The 16,314-nt window shown below is 41.7% G+C and overlaps 1 protein-coding gene and 1 long non-coding RNA gene across 2 annotated transcripts; both read right to left on the bottom strand.

The window, feature by feature from the left end:
- Positions 1 to 2,887: 2,887 nt before the first annotated feature.
- Positions 2,888 to 4,279, bottom strand: LOC141021190 (uncharacterized). The gene is made up of 3 exons (XR_012181334.1): positions 4,054 to 4,279; positions 3,682 to 3,763; positions 2,888 to 3,228 (listed from the first exon to the last, which is right to left on the bottom strand). It is a non-coding gene; the product is annotated as an uncharacterized lncRNA (long non-coding RNA).
- An 857-nt stretch (positions 4,280 to 5,136) lies between these two features.
- LOC109770740 (uncharacterized) lies at positions 5,137 to 7,008 on the bottom strand. The gene is made up of 2 exons (XM_020329447.4): positions 6,827 to 7,008; positions 5,137 to 6,584 (listed from the first exon to the last, which is right to left on the bottom strand). The coding sequence occupies exon 2, from the start codon at positions 6,412 to 6,414 to the stop codon at positions 5,377 to 5,379; it is 1,038 nt and encodes a 345-aa protein (XP_020185036.1). The 5' UTR covers positions 6,415 to 6,584; positions 6,827 to 7,008; the 3' UTR covers positions 5,137 to 5,376.
- Between the last annotated feature and the right edge of the window lie 9,306 nt (positions 7,009 to 16,314).

Raw genomic sequence — 16,314 nt, 5'->3', positions numbered from 1 at the left:
AAATGGCGTCCATGGCCGACCTCATAGGCATGAAACCAAACTAATTTTTTTGTCACGATTGTCAAACTTCTTAAGAGGTGCTCAATGGCTCTCTCCCATAGCTTCATTTTATGGCTCGTCAGCTTAATTCCAGGGTAATTAGTACAACTCTGAATATACCCCTTGTTTTTGAAGATTGGTATTAATATACTCTGTATCCATTCTTCTGGCATCTTGGTTGCCCGAAAAATGAGGTTGAAAGCTTAGTTAGCCATACTATAGCTATGTCTCCGAGGCCTCTCCACACCTCAACGTGGATAAATTCAGGGTCCATCGCCTTGACTCCTTTCATCCTTTTTAAGGCCTCCTTGACATCCGACTCCTGAATTCGCCGCACAAATTACCTGATTGTATCATCAAAGGAGTCATCCAGTTCAACGGTAAAGCTCTCATTCTCCCCATTAAACAGCTTATTGAAGTGCTCCCACCATCTATGCTTAAGAAAGGAGAAACTGCAACAGTAATATTACACGTCAAGACTCAAATCAGCAGGGCTTAACAAAAATTCACTAAAAGTATTACTCCTACCTTTGCAACAAAATATAGGACGTTTTTTGTTTCACATAAAATTGATAAAAGCGTCTTACATTTTGTTACAGAGGGAGTACTTACGAACTGATTGTCAGTATGACTGCAGGAATAAATTATTATGTATTGTAGCCTGTAGATTATAGCCTATAAGTGCGGCAAGATTAAGCATTGAAGTAAATGAATGTTTCAATTTGACCACTAGCAGAACACCAGCCCAAATACTAAAGTTATAATACTGAAACAACAATGTCGTGACTGCAGGCATAATAATACGAGTTATTCAGCTATGGGAGCAATCAAAAGTCCAGCAGCACAAGCTAAAATTAACATTTCAATGAAGCAAACACACAATGACAGATCCTTTCCATGTGTGTAAAGACACTTGTTTTTATTAAAGTTCATTTAGACATACAAAGTCCAAGAATCATGGATGTATAACTCAATTCTACTATTCCAAGTTCATTCATCTCAGCTTAATCTAACTGTAGTTTCCTTGCACGACCAACAGAAACATAACAGACATGCTATACAGTCAAGATAATATTTACTAATAGACAACAAAATTACATTTGTGGCATTCACTGTTCCATAAGACGAAAGGTAATCTTCTCATGTTGCTTGGGATAATCACAGCCCAATAACTGACTGTTGTTTGCCCAAAAAAAACTGACTGTTGGACCACTGCTACCTGAACATCTTACAACGAAGCTTGGTAGGATTGGCCTGATTCTGAAGGAAAGCTATGGCTCTGTCCACCATTCCATGAAGGACCTGCTCTTCTATTTGCTTGATGTATCCTCCTTCCATTTCCCCTTGCCTGATTCTGAAGGAAAGCTACGGTGCCGAAGCAAACCCCGAGTAATTCGAGCCTCATCCGTTGAGGGTGACTCAAAGGAAGAATAAGGTGAGACACTTGGTGGCGCTCTGGAGCCTTGGCTTCGGCACCTCTCCAATGGAAATTAGCACTCCCCAAAGAGTGTGATCTTGGGGATAAAATATGTTTTCTCGACTCACTTGTGGTTAAGCCTTTCCCACATCTTATTTTCCTTGTAGGCTTGTTTGCTTGCTATTTAGTTTGTTGCCTAGCATATGTTGTTGCTTGCTTGTCATATACTCCCTCCGTCCCATAATATAAGATGTTTTTGCAAGCTAACATGGCTTGCAAAAACGTCTTATATTGTGGGACGGAGGGAATAGGTTGTTCTTACTAGTTGTATATCTAGACAACCTACTTTGTCCGCATTACCCTAAAATTGACAATTAAGTTAAAATTTGCAATCGCCTATTCACCCCTCGCCTCTAGTCAATCGATTCGATCCTTTCACGATGGCATTGATGGTGTTGTGCAAGATTAAGGGAGAGGGGGTGAACTGGGAGCGGCACGCCTAGTCCGCCCACTTGGGTTTGTAGACGGATGGTCATGTAGCGAGTAGTTGGCTAGTTCTTTGTTTTCCTTTGGTTGAGGGCATTGTAGCTGCCACGACAGTGTTGTACCAAGCATCTTGGCCTTTTTTATGCTACTAGTGCATCCATTTTGGACCGTATCTTTTATTCTTTTCTCCCTGTCAATGGCGCAGACGGGCAGATACCCATATCACAGTGAAGCGGGCAAATTAATGGTGCCGCCACGTGCCCAACTACCCACGCCTCACCCGCCATGTTTTCCCACCACCCGTCATGTTTTCCGCCCCTTTTCCCACCAGCCGCCACGTTTTCCCGCTGCCCATGGCTATAAAAGGTCGTCGCCTCACTGTCCTAGATCATATCCCTGCCGCCCCATCCTTCACATCCTTGCCTGTTCACACCATGTCAATTACCCCGCAGACGAACTGGGTGCCACTCTCGGAGTAGGAAGAAGCGCATGATGTAGTCACCCTCATCGCCAAGGAGGAGTGAGAACGTTGTGGCGTGCTAAAGTTTGCGTAGGAGGATGAGTTGACTCATCACATATGCATGTACCCCGTGCATATCATTTACCATCAACGTGGTGGGGCACTCTAAGTTTGCACTTTGCCTCGACGGCCTCCATAATATTACAGAGGACACTTCAGACGCATTATGGAGGCTGCCAATATGGCGACTCTGCTAGAGTTGCTCTTAGTTAACTATAAACAAAATGTTACTCTAATGCATACCACAAAGGAATACTGATCAAGTGCGATGGATAGATACACCATTGGAACCCAATAAAAATTTATAGCTTCACTTACTATCTTATGCTTTATGGACAATTACTATATCAGTAAATATACATGGTTTCTTAGGAGTGATATGATTTTTTTTAGTAATTACGCACTGACATAAGAATCAAAGGAGGAGTAAAAAATAACTGTTGATTACTGGATTGGAAGGTTTGATAGTTTGTTGGTCATTAATTTACATTCTCTTTATAGACACACTAAAGATGATGGCCCAATGTGAGGGCCACCATGCTAGTTCTATTAAAAGAGATACAACGAATGAGACCAAAATGTCTACATACAAGAAGGGTACACGAGATAGACAACAACGAAAGAAACATGACAAAGATACGACAAAAAACACCTATGACTAGGTTCCATTTTCGTTCGGGGCAAGGTCTTGAAGGAGATATGCTAATGCTCCGACGTTGTCGGGTACCATCCGTGAAGATCAAGACATTAATTTTCATTCTGGATGCTGGATCAAACCAATTAAGACCAGCGAATCAGCAAAAAGACTTGATAAACTTTTTTGTATGATTTGTAGGTCTCACTCATATAGCCCGTTGAAGCAGTCGTAGAACAACAATAGTAAAAGTAGCTTTTTAGATTAATCAAAAAAAGTAGTTCATGTACCCTAAAAAAGGAAAATCAGTTTGAGCATAATTGGTAAAAAAAGAACTACAGTAAAGCAGCTAACCATTTAGGGATGTATCCATGTCTAAAACACATGTATTTTGCAACGAGGGGGTTATGGAAAGAAAAAAAACTTGCATAAATATAAAAATAATACTAAGTACTTCCGCCGCCACCATGCTAGTTTTATTAAGACAGGTACAACACAATGAGATCAACGCATCTATTTACAAGCAGAGTACATGATGTAAAAAATAATGGCATGACCATGGCAAATATGAGAAAAGAAACATACAGCTAAGTCGCCGTTTTCTTTCTTTTCTTTTACGGAAGGCCTTCAAGAAGGAGCTACACCCTCTGACGTTGCCGGGTCCAACCTGCGAAGGCATGACAAAGGTTTTTGTTATGGATGTTGGGCCCAACCAATTAAGGTCATAGCATCAACAAAAAAGCTTTATAATATATTTTCCAATTTGCGTGATTTATATAACTCATTCGTATAGCCTTTTGATGCAGGGGTGAAACAACCGACGAACAAGGTAATCTAGGACAATCATGCTATCAGTAGTATTGTTATAGATCAATCAACAAAGTAGTTCATGTACCCTAGACAAAAGCAGAAGTAGTTCGAGCATAAATGAAAAAATATTAATGGAATGCAGCTAACCTGGAGCAGAAGATATCTGTAACATGTTTCCCCATAACTCATTTAATAAATTGCATCGGGCAGTCACTGAACTTGCAAGATATGTGTACTTTAGTGAGAAATGTTGAAAATGGATGAGAAGCATCAAAATGAGCACAGAAAGGTCACAGTTCACAACCCATCTGGCTAGTTTTCCTCTCTCTGGAAAACCATCATGGTGAGATATTAACACCACACCCAGCTATGCCTGGAATTAAAACTCAAAACTTGTCAGCTAGTCGAGTTGTGAAGAGCTCGGCCCATTTAGCTTGAACTCGCGAGCTCCAGATTTTCCTAGTTAAGTATAACTAACAAGCGAGCTAACGAGTTACTCCCTGAGACTCGATAAGCTTGGAGAATTTCTGCTACAGTCCACAGGCTAGCCCACAACACATTAATTCCAATCCAATCTAAGTCCAGCCCAGCATTGCATCATACACCATATCAGACAGATTTTTCGTTTTGAGATGACTATATCAGATGTTGGATGTTTGCTGTGTGAACTTTGAAGTTTGAACTCCCGTGTTAAGGCTGATGTTGGTTGAAACTTGAATGAATATCTACCAAATATATTTGGGCATAATGATATCCGTATTATCTTGCTGCTGTCCCTTCTTTTGTTCCATATAGCTTACAAAAATTTTAACAGGCATGGTGAGTTTAAGGAGCTAACTGACGAGCTTAAAGACAGGATTTTCGCTCGTTCTAGGTAACAAGTTTGTTGAGTTCAAGCTTAACATGTTCGAACTACACCTCTTGCTGAAGACATTGGGATACAATCATACAACAAGTAGTAAGGTATCCTTATTAGCACGAAAATTAAGGCTCAGAACAGTCAAATTGATATCTATATCCTGTAGCACGCAAGCATGGAGAACAACCCTAGTCTAATAGCACTTTCACATGGCATTTGGTTACCAGGCTAAACCACTCATATTCGATATTCAAATCTGAATGCAGGCAACAGGGAAGTTCAGGTTCAGGAACATAACACAATATTGCAAACAGTCATTGATGCATTAGCTACTTGTTTCAGCCAGTACAAGCTAACATTTAACATTTAAATGAAGCAAAGACACAATGACAGATCTTTTCTATGTGTGCGAAGGCACTTGTTATTAAAGTTCACTTACACATACAAACTCCAAGAATCATGGATGTATAACTCGATCCTACTATTCCAAGTTCATTCATCTCAGCTTAATCTAACTGTAGTTTCGCGGCACGGCCGACAGAAACATAACAGACAGGGTATACGGTCAAGATAGTATTTGCTAACAGACAACAAAATTGCATTTGTGACTTTCACTGGTCCATAAGACGAAAGCTAAGCTTCTCATGCTGCTTGGAATGATCACAACCCAATAACTGACGGTTGGACTCCACAGCTACCTTAACATCTTGTAACGAAGCTTGGTAGAACTGGCCTGATTCTGAAGGAAAACCATGGTTCTGTCCACCATTCCATGAAGGACGTGCTCTTCCATTCGCTTGAGGTATCCTTGTTCCATTTCCCCTTGCTTTAGCGACATCCAAAGAAGACTTGAGCAAGCGAGTTAAATGTGAGTTCAACCCAGAATTCAGTACATGAGCAAACTCCATGGATACATTCAGGCCTTGTGCTTGCAATCTGTGCTGAAGTACATTCCACAATGACCGAGTATCTGGCAACTCCGCATTATTAGAACATGTTTCATAAGTGTAAGAGGTAGAAGGCTGAGGAGTGTGAGCCTTTGGAATCCCCAACGGAGCTCTGATGGGGCTCCGACTTTGAACACATGCTGGGCTACTGCGCACTTGCTCAACCTCCTCCCCATCTTCTACAGAGACAACTTCCAACAAAACCTTGCTCCCTGATGAAACAAACTCCAGGGTACTCTGTTGCTCCCTAGATCTCGGTATGTCGCAGGAGTTGCTGACCTCGCCTCCATGACCATGAGGCGCCTTCCCATGGGGACCAAGGGGGCTTGGCCTATCAGCGAACTTCCTATCCCTGCTGGTGATAGACCGCCCCATCTTCGCCGGCAGAGCGCCATTGCCCAGTGGCCCATTGGACACCATGCTAGTCTGTGAGTTACCGGTCACCGTCTGCTTACTAGGTGGTCCAAGGGACAAGGAAGCATTGCTGAGGATTGACCGGATGAGGAAATTATGAAGCTTGATATTTTCCTTGCCCAATACACTCAAGCAAATCTTGTCAAACTCATCCTTGTTGAGCTTAAAGCTCAGGAATTTCTTGAGGCTGTTGAAGTACTGCTCGGCTCGCTGATGGCCCAGCTTCTTGGCGATCCGGGATTTCAGCTCCTGGGTATCGACACGAGCGAATTTCTGTCGAGTCTGCATCTTGGCTCACCACCTCCAAGCCCAATCAACAGAAATGCAGGCAACCCCTGAAACCCAATCAAACAGCTTCACGGAGAGCAAACCCTAGACGACGAGCACCCAGCGCCTTCGCTAATCGCCGCCTGACCCTCGACAAACGGCAATAATTACACGAGGCCGGAAGAGCCCGCCTGCGAAATCAGACAACGAAGTTAGAAACAATTCAGGCCACCTCGCTCGAGGATTGCTTCCCGATCCGGGAATCAGACGGACGCGGCGAATTGGCAGGCGAATCTGCGCGGAAGCCCAAATGGGGAATCCCCAATCGCGATCGAACGAGCTCGAATTTCGCGAATTTCAGAACGAAACGAGCGAGGTAAACAATCCGGGGCGAAATAGAACGAATTAGGGGGCGAGGCAACGGGATACCAACCTCGAATCGGCGGGATCGAACAGCTTGATGCGAGGAAGAATTGGGGGATTAGACTGTGGGAAGAACGGGTGCTGTTTTGCGGCGGCCGCTGCCGGTGTTTCCCCAAATCATTGATTTGGCTGCGGGAGAAGAACTACAAGTGGTTCTTTGGAGGCGCCCACGCGCAAATGCTAACCCTACCCGCCGCGCTGCCCTCAGGGGCTGGTTTATATAACTGACCGGTGGGGCGACGGTGTTGGGCTCGGGGCGTGGGCTCCGATGTAAGCGAGGTGGGTAGCTATGGCGTTGGATGAAGAGCGGGGCGTACTTTCGTGGGTCAACCGCACGTGCCGCGGGGAGGGTCATGTCATATCGTCACATCCGAGTCAAGCTTTGTGCCTGAGCTCCTCGAGGTATCTCTGCCCTTTTTGCTCGTCGCCGCAGCCCAACCTTGGTAGAAAACGAATGAACGGCAAGGTTTGTGTTCCAAAAGGTAGAGGTTGCGTGAGATTCGGTGATATTTATGGTTTCAATGTGACGATATTTGCTAAACAATGTTGGAGGCTGGTCGATAACTATGAATCCTTATGCGCGCTAGAGTGATGCGATCAAAATATTATCCATTAGGTGAAATACTAGTATCTGGGAAGGAATTCAAGCCTTAAAAAAGAGTGTATTTGATGAGTGGGAAATGAATTGAAAATAAACATATGGAATATCGAATGAACGGCAAGGTGTGTGTTTCAAAAGATAAACTAGGTGACATGGGACTCCATGATATTCATGGTTTCAGTTTGGGGATATTAGCTAAACAGTGTTGGAGGTTGGTTGATAACTATGGATCTTTATGTGCTACTAGTAGAGTGTTGCGGTCAAAATGTTATTCTTCACCCGACATAGTAAGTTGTGAATTGAATAGAGGTATGTCGTAACTCATATGTGTGGTAGATTATCTGGGACGGAATTCAAACCTTGAAAAAAGAGTGTATTTGGCCAGTTAAAAATGGATTGAAAATAAACATATGGGATGACTGTTGGATCCCTAATAGCTCTTCTAGAAAAATTGTGGCAAATAAAGGTAACCGAGTTTTCACAAAAGTGAATGAACTTATGGACCCTGTGTGTGTTTTTTTTAAGCTAGAAATATATAGTAAGAGAGATTCCTAATGTGTTATATTAAACAAAAGAGTTTTTCATTACATTTGTACAATCCAAGAGGGAGCCCTCAAGGATAAGAAGAAATTAAAGACAACAATATAAGAGTAAAAGTAACTAGTACAACAGGTCAGGGGGCCAAGATGGAGAGGGACTCTCACAAAGATGAAGCAAGCAGGGTGATATATTCCCAAAGATGGGGATCAACTCTATATTTAAGCCAAACAAGACCAGCTTTAATCCTTTCCTGCTAAGCTCTAGTTGTTGGATTTATGTGCGTGAATATACCTTCCAAATATTCCAGGCAACAATACCAATATTATCAAAGAAGAGCTCTCCAGTGAAAACCAGCTTGGCAGATTGGATAGCCTCAATCCGAAACAGACTCGGATTCCAATGAGTGCCAACGTTGGTCCAACACCCAACACTGAAAAGGCAAGAAAATTTAAGATGATCAATGGTATCCTCAATTCCAGAATTACAGAGCACACAAGGAGTTCCCAATATTTGTGGTGAGTGGGATGAGAACTTGATCTAGGAGAATTTTTGCCATATTAGTGTGGAGTGCATGCTCCAAATTTCCCTTCATCAATAGAAGAGTGAGGACTACTACCCTCGTCTGGGTTTATTACTCCCCTTCATATTTTGTGATGAATTTTGACCTTAGATTTGATTAGCAAAATATAAGTTATATACCATAAAAATTATATAGGTAGATTTGTATTTGAAATAAGTTTCCAATGATAGTATTTTTGTTACATATAAGTATATGCTAGTCAAATATATGGTCTGACCCAAAATTCAAATGGGAGTAATAAACCCGGACATGGCTAGTATGTTGCATGGCACTTAACTAAAAATGGTGTATTCACCGTTGGATCATCCTACTATAGGCAATGGGAAGACTGTTATACGAATAACATCACAAAAATTGTTGGGCATAGCAGATCATCGCCTCATCTGGTATGGAAAATGTTGTGGAGCCTAAAATTGTGAGGTAAAGTTAAAATTTTCTTATGGCATCGTTTGCATAATCTTATCCCATGCATGTGCACCCTTGCAAACGGCAATATATCTACTACTGGCCAGTGTTCAGTGTGCAAAGAGGGAGCAGAATGTATTGGTCAGGCATTGTTCAAATTTGTGCGAGCAAGAGAAGTTTGGAGAGATCTTGGATACATGAGATCATAGAAGATGCTATGCGTGTTGATGGATATGGGGCACATATGCTTCATTGTCTGCTATGTGATGTTGCGCATCAGTACATTTATACGAAACATATTGAATTTCAAGAGTTTTGTTGCTAGTACATATGGTGGCAGGGTAGCTTGATCCCTCAAGAGGAGGTTGTGTGTTCCAAAGTTAGAGGTGGCATGGGATTCTGTGGTATTCATAGTTTCAATTGGCGATGTTAGCTAAATATAGTGTTGGCGGTTGATTGATAACTATGAATCTTTATGTGCTAGAGTGTTGCGATCAAAATAGTATCCTTTAGATGACATACTAAGCTGTGAATTGAAGAAGGTTCGCCGTATGTGTGGGCAGAGTATATGGGCATGAATACATACTTTAAAAAGAAGGTATATTTGGCGAGTGGGAATGGATCGAATATAAACATACGGGATGACTACATGATCCCTAATAGCTCTTCCCGAAAAATTACGACAGTTCACGGTAACAGGGTTTTGATAAAAGTTGTAGGGCTTGTGTTAGTGTCTGGAGAGTGGGATGAGAAATTGAACCGGGAGATTTTTTTTGGCATGTTGATGCGGAGCGCATGCTTCAACTTCCCATCCATGAACAGGAGATTGAGGACTATGTTGCATAGCACCTAACTAAAAACGATGTATTCACTGTTAGATCAGGCTACTATAGGCAAGGGGGAGATTGTTATTTGAATAGTAGTACACATTTTGTTGGTCATGGCGGGTCAGCTCCTCATCCGGTATGGAAAAAATATTATGGAGCCTAAAACTGCCAGGTAAAGCTAAAATTTTCTTATGGTGTTGTTTGCATAATGTTATTCTATGCGTATCCATCCATGCAAACTGTCATATATGTATTACTGACCACTACAAAGTGTGCAAAGTGGAAGCAGAATATATTAATCATGCATTTGTTTAAATGTGAGTGAGCAAGAGAAAGTTTGGAGAGCTCTTAGATAAGATGAAATCATATAAGATGCCCAAGTGTGGCATAAAAGTCAAATAGGATATCCTTCAAAAGGAAATTTAATGTGTGAGGACCTTGCCTCTTTTAAGGAAGGCTATATACCATACCGTAAGGTGATGAAATCATAGAAGTCCGGCCAACTTTAGTTTCCACTTTCCAAAGTTGCAAAGTAGACAACATTACTTTGCCATGTTTGCATCACCTTATTACGGTAGATTGACACTAGCAATGTAGTTCATTGATGGAACTATTTTTGCCTTACTTAATTACTGCTACCTACATGCGGTACTACTTAGTAGTACCAACTTACTAGTGCTTACTTTATAATTTGAAGTCCTCCCAAGGTCGGATAGTTTATTTATTTATCCAAAATTAGAGGAACAAGTACCATCTTCTTCAATACTAACTTGAAATGGTTGGTCAAGTCTAATTTGAAATGGGAATGCAAGAATTGATTTTAAATCCACTACATCAGCTAATGAGATTTAGCATATTATGACCATTGAACCTTTTGATAGCGCTGAGTTGTTACTATCATCTTTCAGTTATCTCCAGAACTCTGTTCCATGATTTTCTGTCAAGAAGACTTGGGCTGAAAGGAAAGGAGACATCAAAGTGGATTCACAACTAAAGGCATCGAGGTTGCACCTACATATAACCCGATTCTATTATGGCTGCGCTCTGACTTCATTCAACTGTTCCAAGAGAAACTAACCAGTGTTCTTGAATTCGCTTGATACTTATAGCAGTCATTTACGGCACTACTTGCTTTTAGCCAGCCGCTCCCAGGAGATAATGGAAAAATTGAGCATAAAAACTCGGCTACATTCTTGGGTAGTACATGTGTGCTAGTAGATATGGGCACATGTGCTTGAGTTTCTGCTATGTGATGTTGCCCATCAGTACACTTATATGGAGTCAATTGAATTTCCAGAGTGTTTTGTTGTTACATGTTGGTACGTATGGTGGCAGTGTAGGCTAGTCACTAAAGAGGAGGGCGTGCAATCTCCTTTGCCTGCTGCTCATGCAATTCAAGTCGTTGCGTTAAACTTCGATCGTGTGGCTGGGAAACCAGCTTCTACTACTAGTCTGAATCGCTAGAATAAACCCTTGGCGGGAGAACATGCTTTGAATGCCTCATTCTCAGAAGAGGATCACTTAGGCTATTGTGGTGTAGTACGTTGTCCGAGGTCATGAAGGTATGTTGATTGGAGCCTCGACAACAAAAATAGAACATGTTGTGCATGTTGTCTCGATGGAACCATCAGCATTATTGGAAGGGTTGAAGCTTACACAATGTATGGGGTACAACAACATAATTATAAAGATGGATAACATAGTTGTTGGGGAAGCATTTAACTTAAGTCGTGGACATTCGATGGTGGTTGCTCCGATTCTTTATAATTGTCGAATGGCTTTAAAGCAATTGCGGAAGGTTCTTATTGAACATTGTAATGGAGAGTCTAATATGGTTGCACATGTGCTAGCTTAGGAAGGGCGTGATAATCCTCCTTCCTTATGGTTTGATTTGCCCCCTGATTTTATTGCTAGGTTTTTAGTGGAGGATGTAAGTGTTATTGATATTAATAAAGCCAGCCATGATGGTTTTCTCATAAACAAGAGAGGAATAAACGACGAGATTGTTCATCCATCTCTACAAAATCTCTCCACAAAATCTAGTTCCTTTTTGTTTCTTATTTATCATTATACACCCTGAAATATCAAGGATGTTTCTAAGGGAGAGCATATTTAAAGTTCATCAGTTCAAACTATCGCAACATAATGTTAGCCGCTGTGTTGGCCTTGGGCGCGGGAGGTTTTGACAAATTGTTGATTGTCCCTATATTGCTCTCGCGGTGGCCCATGAGCAAACCCTAGTTGTCGCCACTCCACTCCTTCACTCCTCCCCTCTCCATTGTCGTAGGGTATCGGTGTCCTAAGCCCACGCAGTGATGGTGGGCGGGACCTTTTTGTTGGCCTCGGGCATGGGAGTCCGATGGTGCGGGGCCTTCTTCTCAGCCGGATGCGGGGCCTCGTTAGGTGGCACGGGTCGCTGGCGGCGGGAACGGGCGTGCGGTTGTCACTGGCGGGTGGCAGGGCTATGGAACTTGGAGATGCTCCTGTTCTTTGCTCGGTTCGCGCATCAGTCAGCTGGGTTTTGGCACCCGGATCTAACGCCCATAGCGGAAGGTGGATCCGCTCAATCTACGGCTACCTAGGTGTGCAACTACGTGGTGATGGCGGGTTTGATGGTGGTGGTTGCAGCTAGTGGGAATGGGTTTGGTGGAGGGGACAAGTTATGTGATTGCTGGAGGTGGTTCGATTCTGCACCGGTCGACAGCTGCATAGAGCACGGATCTGGGCTGTCTCTCGGTGGTGCTCCTCTCATGCATTCTTCTTGGCGATGTGACACCTAGGGGTTGGCGCGGGTGGAGGTTGTGGAGCTATTGGTTCGACTTCATGGATCGATCATCCTCCATTGGAGGTAGTTCAAGAGGTGAGAGGATGCGTCCGCAGGAGGCTGTCTTTTGGATCTGGTTAGGATGCTTAACACGCTTTGAAGGCTAGTGGTGAGGTCTCACGCTCATGTTCTTGCTAGACTCGGCTATCAATATTCTTCGAGGAGGTCTTGAATGCGAATGCTTCAGGCAAAAGCCTTTGAGGACCTAGTCAGCAATGATAATGGTGACGCCTTCGGGTGCCACTTCCCTTCTTGAAGGTGTCACTGTGAACCTTTCATAGCATGTTTTGTGGTGTGCTTTGGGCGAAAGCCTCATATCAATCTCTGGATCTGACCATGGTGGGTCCTTTCCCTCTTGGGGCGTTGTATTGGAGACATGGATCCGTCGTTGGTTGCTTGGTGGCTAGGTTGGAGCGTGGATGGTTTGCTGGGGTGTCTGGTGGCGGCGGCGGCGGTGGTGGAAGTGATATCTATGAAAACATTCATTGCTTTGTTCATCCTGGAGATGTTGGTCGGGCTCTCGGATGGGTGTTTGTGGTGGCGGTGATGTCTCAGATTACTGTGCCCTTCGAAAACACTTGCCCCTTCATTGCCTTGCATAGTGCTCTTGTTCTCTCTCTATCTGCGATGGTGGCCCATGGTTTCCTAGAGGCAGTGTAGGGGTTGTCTCGGTGGATCATGGCCCTTCAACATAGTTTGAGACTCTCTTTTTTCACAGCGTGAATAGGCCATGGGAAGCCCTTCGACAATGGATGCGACTCTCCTAGCTCTTCAAGGTTCAATGTGATTGCAACACAAGCAGACAACTTCTTCTCTACATCATCTCAGTGCCGGATTTCCTTTCAGCCAATCCAACAGTGCTAGCCCCTCCTCTTCTTGGTCCATCTAGTGGTGATGGGTTCTAACTTCTTTGTGGCGACTTCTTGTCATAGATCATTTTTTGTTTTCTCCCAATTTTTGCATCCTCTTTATTGTGTGTGTCGGATGCTAAATGTTGTAGTCATTGTGTGGTATCACCTTCTATCTTTTAAAAATAATGAAAATGTCCAGGCTGGTTTTGCCCACCGTAGTCATTGTAAGAAAAGACATAATCGATAGATTTACGCACCTGTCTTAAGTATCATGATCATTCATCCAAAAAATTGTTCTTGGACCAACCTAATAGCCAGGTGTTTTCAATTTTTTTCCAAATATTTCATCATTTTCCCTATTTATGTTGCTTTTTCTTTCATTCCAATCAATATTTCTTTCTTTATCTTGATTATTGTTTGTTATTTTTTCCATTTTTATTTTTACCCTTTACTACCTTATTTTTATTTACTTATTAATATTTTGTTTTCCTTTTATTTTGACGACCCTATATGAATATGTTTTCCATAGATGCACGCACGTTTTCTCGAAAGTTTTCAAACTTTCATTTTCCATTAGATAAAAAATTGCTTTGAAAATTACCAAGATGTTCCTTTCAAATACCGGAACTTTTCTTTTGATAATGATAAACATTTGTTTTCAAATACATGACCATTTCAGTAGATATAATTGTACAAAAATAGTGTTATGGTTCTATGAGGATAGTTCTAGAATGATATGGTGATATTGCATTTAAAATTTATGACCATATCTTTTGAACTATATGAATAATTTTGCTATGATAGTAAATTTTATGTATTATTTTTTAAATTGATTTTAATAAAAGAATTAAGAAATAAACAAAACATATGTGTTAACGGGTAGAGCTATTGGTCGGCCCATTCAGCGTGATATTTAGGCAAGGCCGAAATAAGAAAGAAGAATCCTATGGAAATAACATGGGATAAGGTTTGGTCCTATTCAAGGGGATCCTTAAATACCCCATTTCAGAAATCAAAACAATCTGGACTTTTCAAAGATTGGAGCTTCCCTCCCGCTTAGGACTCGTTTGGTGCTAGTGGTTTAGGAGAGTATTTTCGGGATTTGCCACGTCGCTCCCTGCTTTCTCTCTCATAAGAGTGGTTGGTAACCTCCAAGTGTAAGAGTGATGTAACCTAGCAATAAGTATTTCACTCGATTGAGATCCAAGGTTTATCATCAAACCAGTAGGAATTTGGTCTGCAGCTACTAATGATATGTACCTGCACACCAAACACAGAACAATATTGCCCCCAATGATTCAAGAAAGTTGTCAAGCTTCTTGTCCTGCTAGCGACAAGGGTATGTATGGTATGGTAGGAATTGATAAATAGATAAAATAGTAAAAAGAGTACATGAAAGAAAGTAAATTATAACAACAATTGCAATTAAGGGAAATAGACCTGGGGCCATAGCATCACTAGAGGCATCTCTCCAAGCAAAATAAATATGTTGTGGTGAAAAAAATTAAAGTTGGTCGGTGATTAAATCACAGTATTTATATTTATGACTATGATTATTCATGGCACAATCTTGTATAGGCATGAGATCTGTGATTAGACCATTATTCAACTGCATCTACAACTAATATTTCACCCAAAGACCGCTATCTGAATGCATCTGGAGCATAGTTTTTATTTCCAAGAAAAATTTAGCGAGAAAAAAGTTTTAAGATAAACACAGGGGCTTGGATTTTTGGAAGGAACTCAACTCCATAGAACTGAATTTGATTGCCTTGATGGTACCTACTGATAGAGTTTATTTAGAGGAATGAATATTTGTGGTAATCGAGGTTATGCCAAAGTTTGTCCGCAATTTGAAATCATGGCACTTCAGCTTCTCTCTAGTTCCATGTCTCGTCACTATATGCGGCTTTACGCGTGTAAATGTGACTCCTTCACTGCTCTTGATCTTGATCTGAAATTGCTTGGCCTTCTCTTGAGTGGTGTGTATGTGGTAAATCTGAACACTAGTTGTTATGCTCGAAAGAGACAAACTTTTGATCCATAGTGTACAAAATTAAGCCACAAGAGGAAACCCAATTGCATATATCAGTTTTTGGCATAACCCCATCACCAATTTTTTTTGATAGTGAACCCCGTCATTCTGATGAACAATGATTGAAGGAAGTACTTGAGAGTCATGATTCGGAAGTACTAGTGGGTGTTCATGAAATACTTGAGCACTATATTTTCTTCTAACTAAAACCCCTTAGTTGAATTTGCGTTTGAAAAAGCTCCAAATAAAATCCATTCTCTTGAGAGAATAAGTTTTGTCGCTTGCCTAGTTAACTATGAAAGAATAATTGGGAATTATGACTAGTGTTATAAAACTATATGTGGCTAGGCAACGAGTTTAAGTGCAATCATTCAAATGCAAGTGTTTTTAATTAAGATTGCAGGTCTGGTGAGAATGGACATATTATATCTTCACTAGCTAGCCAGTAAACTTCTTTCTACTCAATTGTCAGCCTCCCTTTCATTCTTTTGGTTTCTTAGTTGCTCGAGGACGAGCAAGACCTAAGCTTGGGGGAGTTGATGGCTCTAGTATTTATCACTTTCAGTGGAGGTTTTGACTTGGTTCTCATCTTTTTTTTGTTATTTCTTGGTTATTTCTAACGCCAAACCTTTGAGAAAGAAGGAAACTCGTTTTTCCTTTCTTTGGCAGGAAAATATATGTTTGGAAGGAATCCAATAGATATTATACCAAATCAAGCCAAATGAAGCAACTTCCATGTTGGGCAAACTTGCACCAGCGCCACTAGAAGGAAAGACGACCACTGGTACAAGCGCGGTGGTTCCCCGCATCTACATGAACAAACTTCATAAAGAGG

Source organism: Aegilops tauschii, chromosome 4 (genome assembly GCF_002575655.3).
Source record: "Aegilops tauschii subsp. strangulata cultivar AL8/78 chromosome 4, Aet v6.0, whole genome shotgun sequence".
NCBI lineage: Eukaryota > Viridiplantae > Streptophyta > Magnoliopsida > Poales > Poaceae > Aegilops > Aegilops tauschii.
This window is presented reverse-complemented; position numbering and strand designations above follow the sequence as displayed.

What these genes read in the sequence shown, in the direction of transcription:
- LOC109770740 (XM_020329447.4), bottom strand. Translation starts at nt 6,414, where the DNA reads ATGCAGACTCGACAGAAATTCGCTCGTGTCGATACCCAGGAGCTGAAA.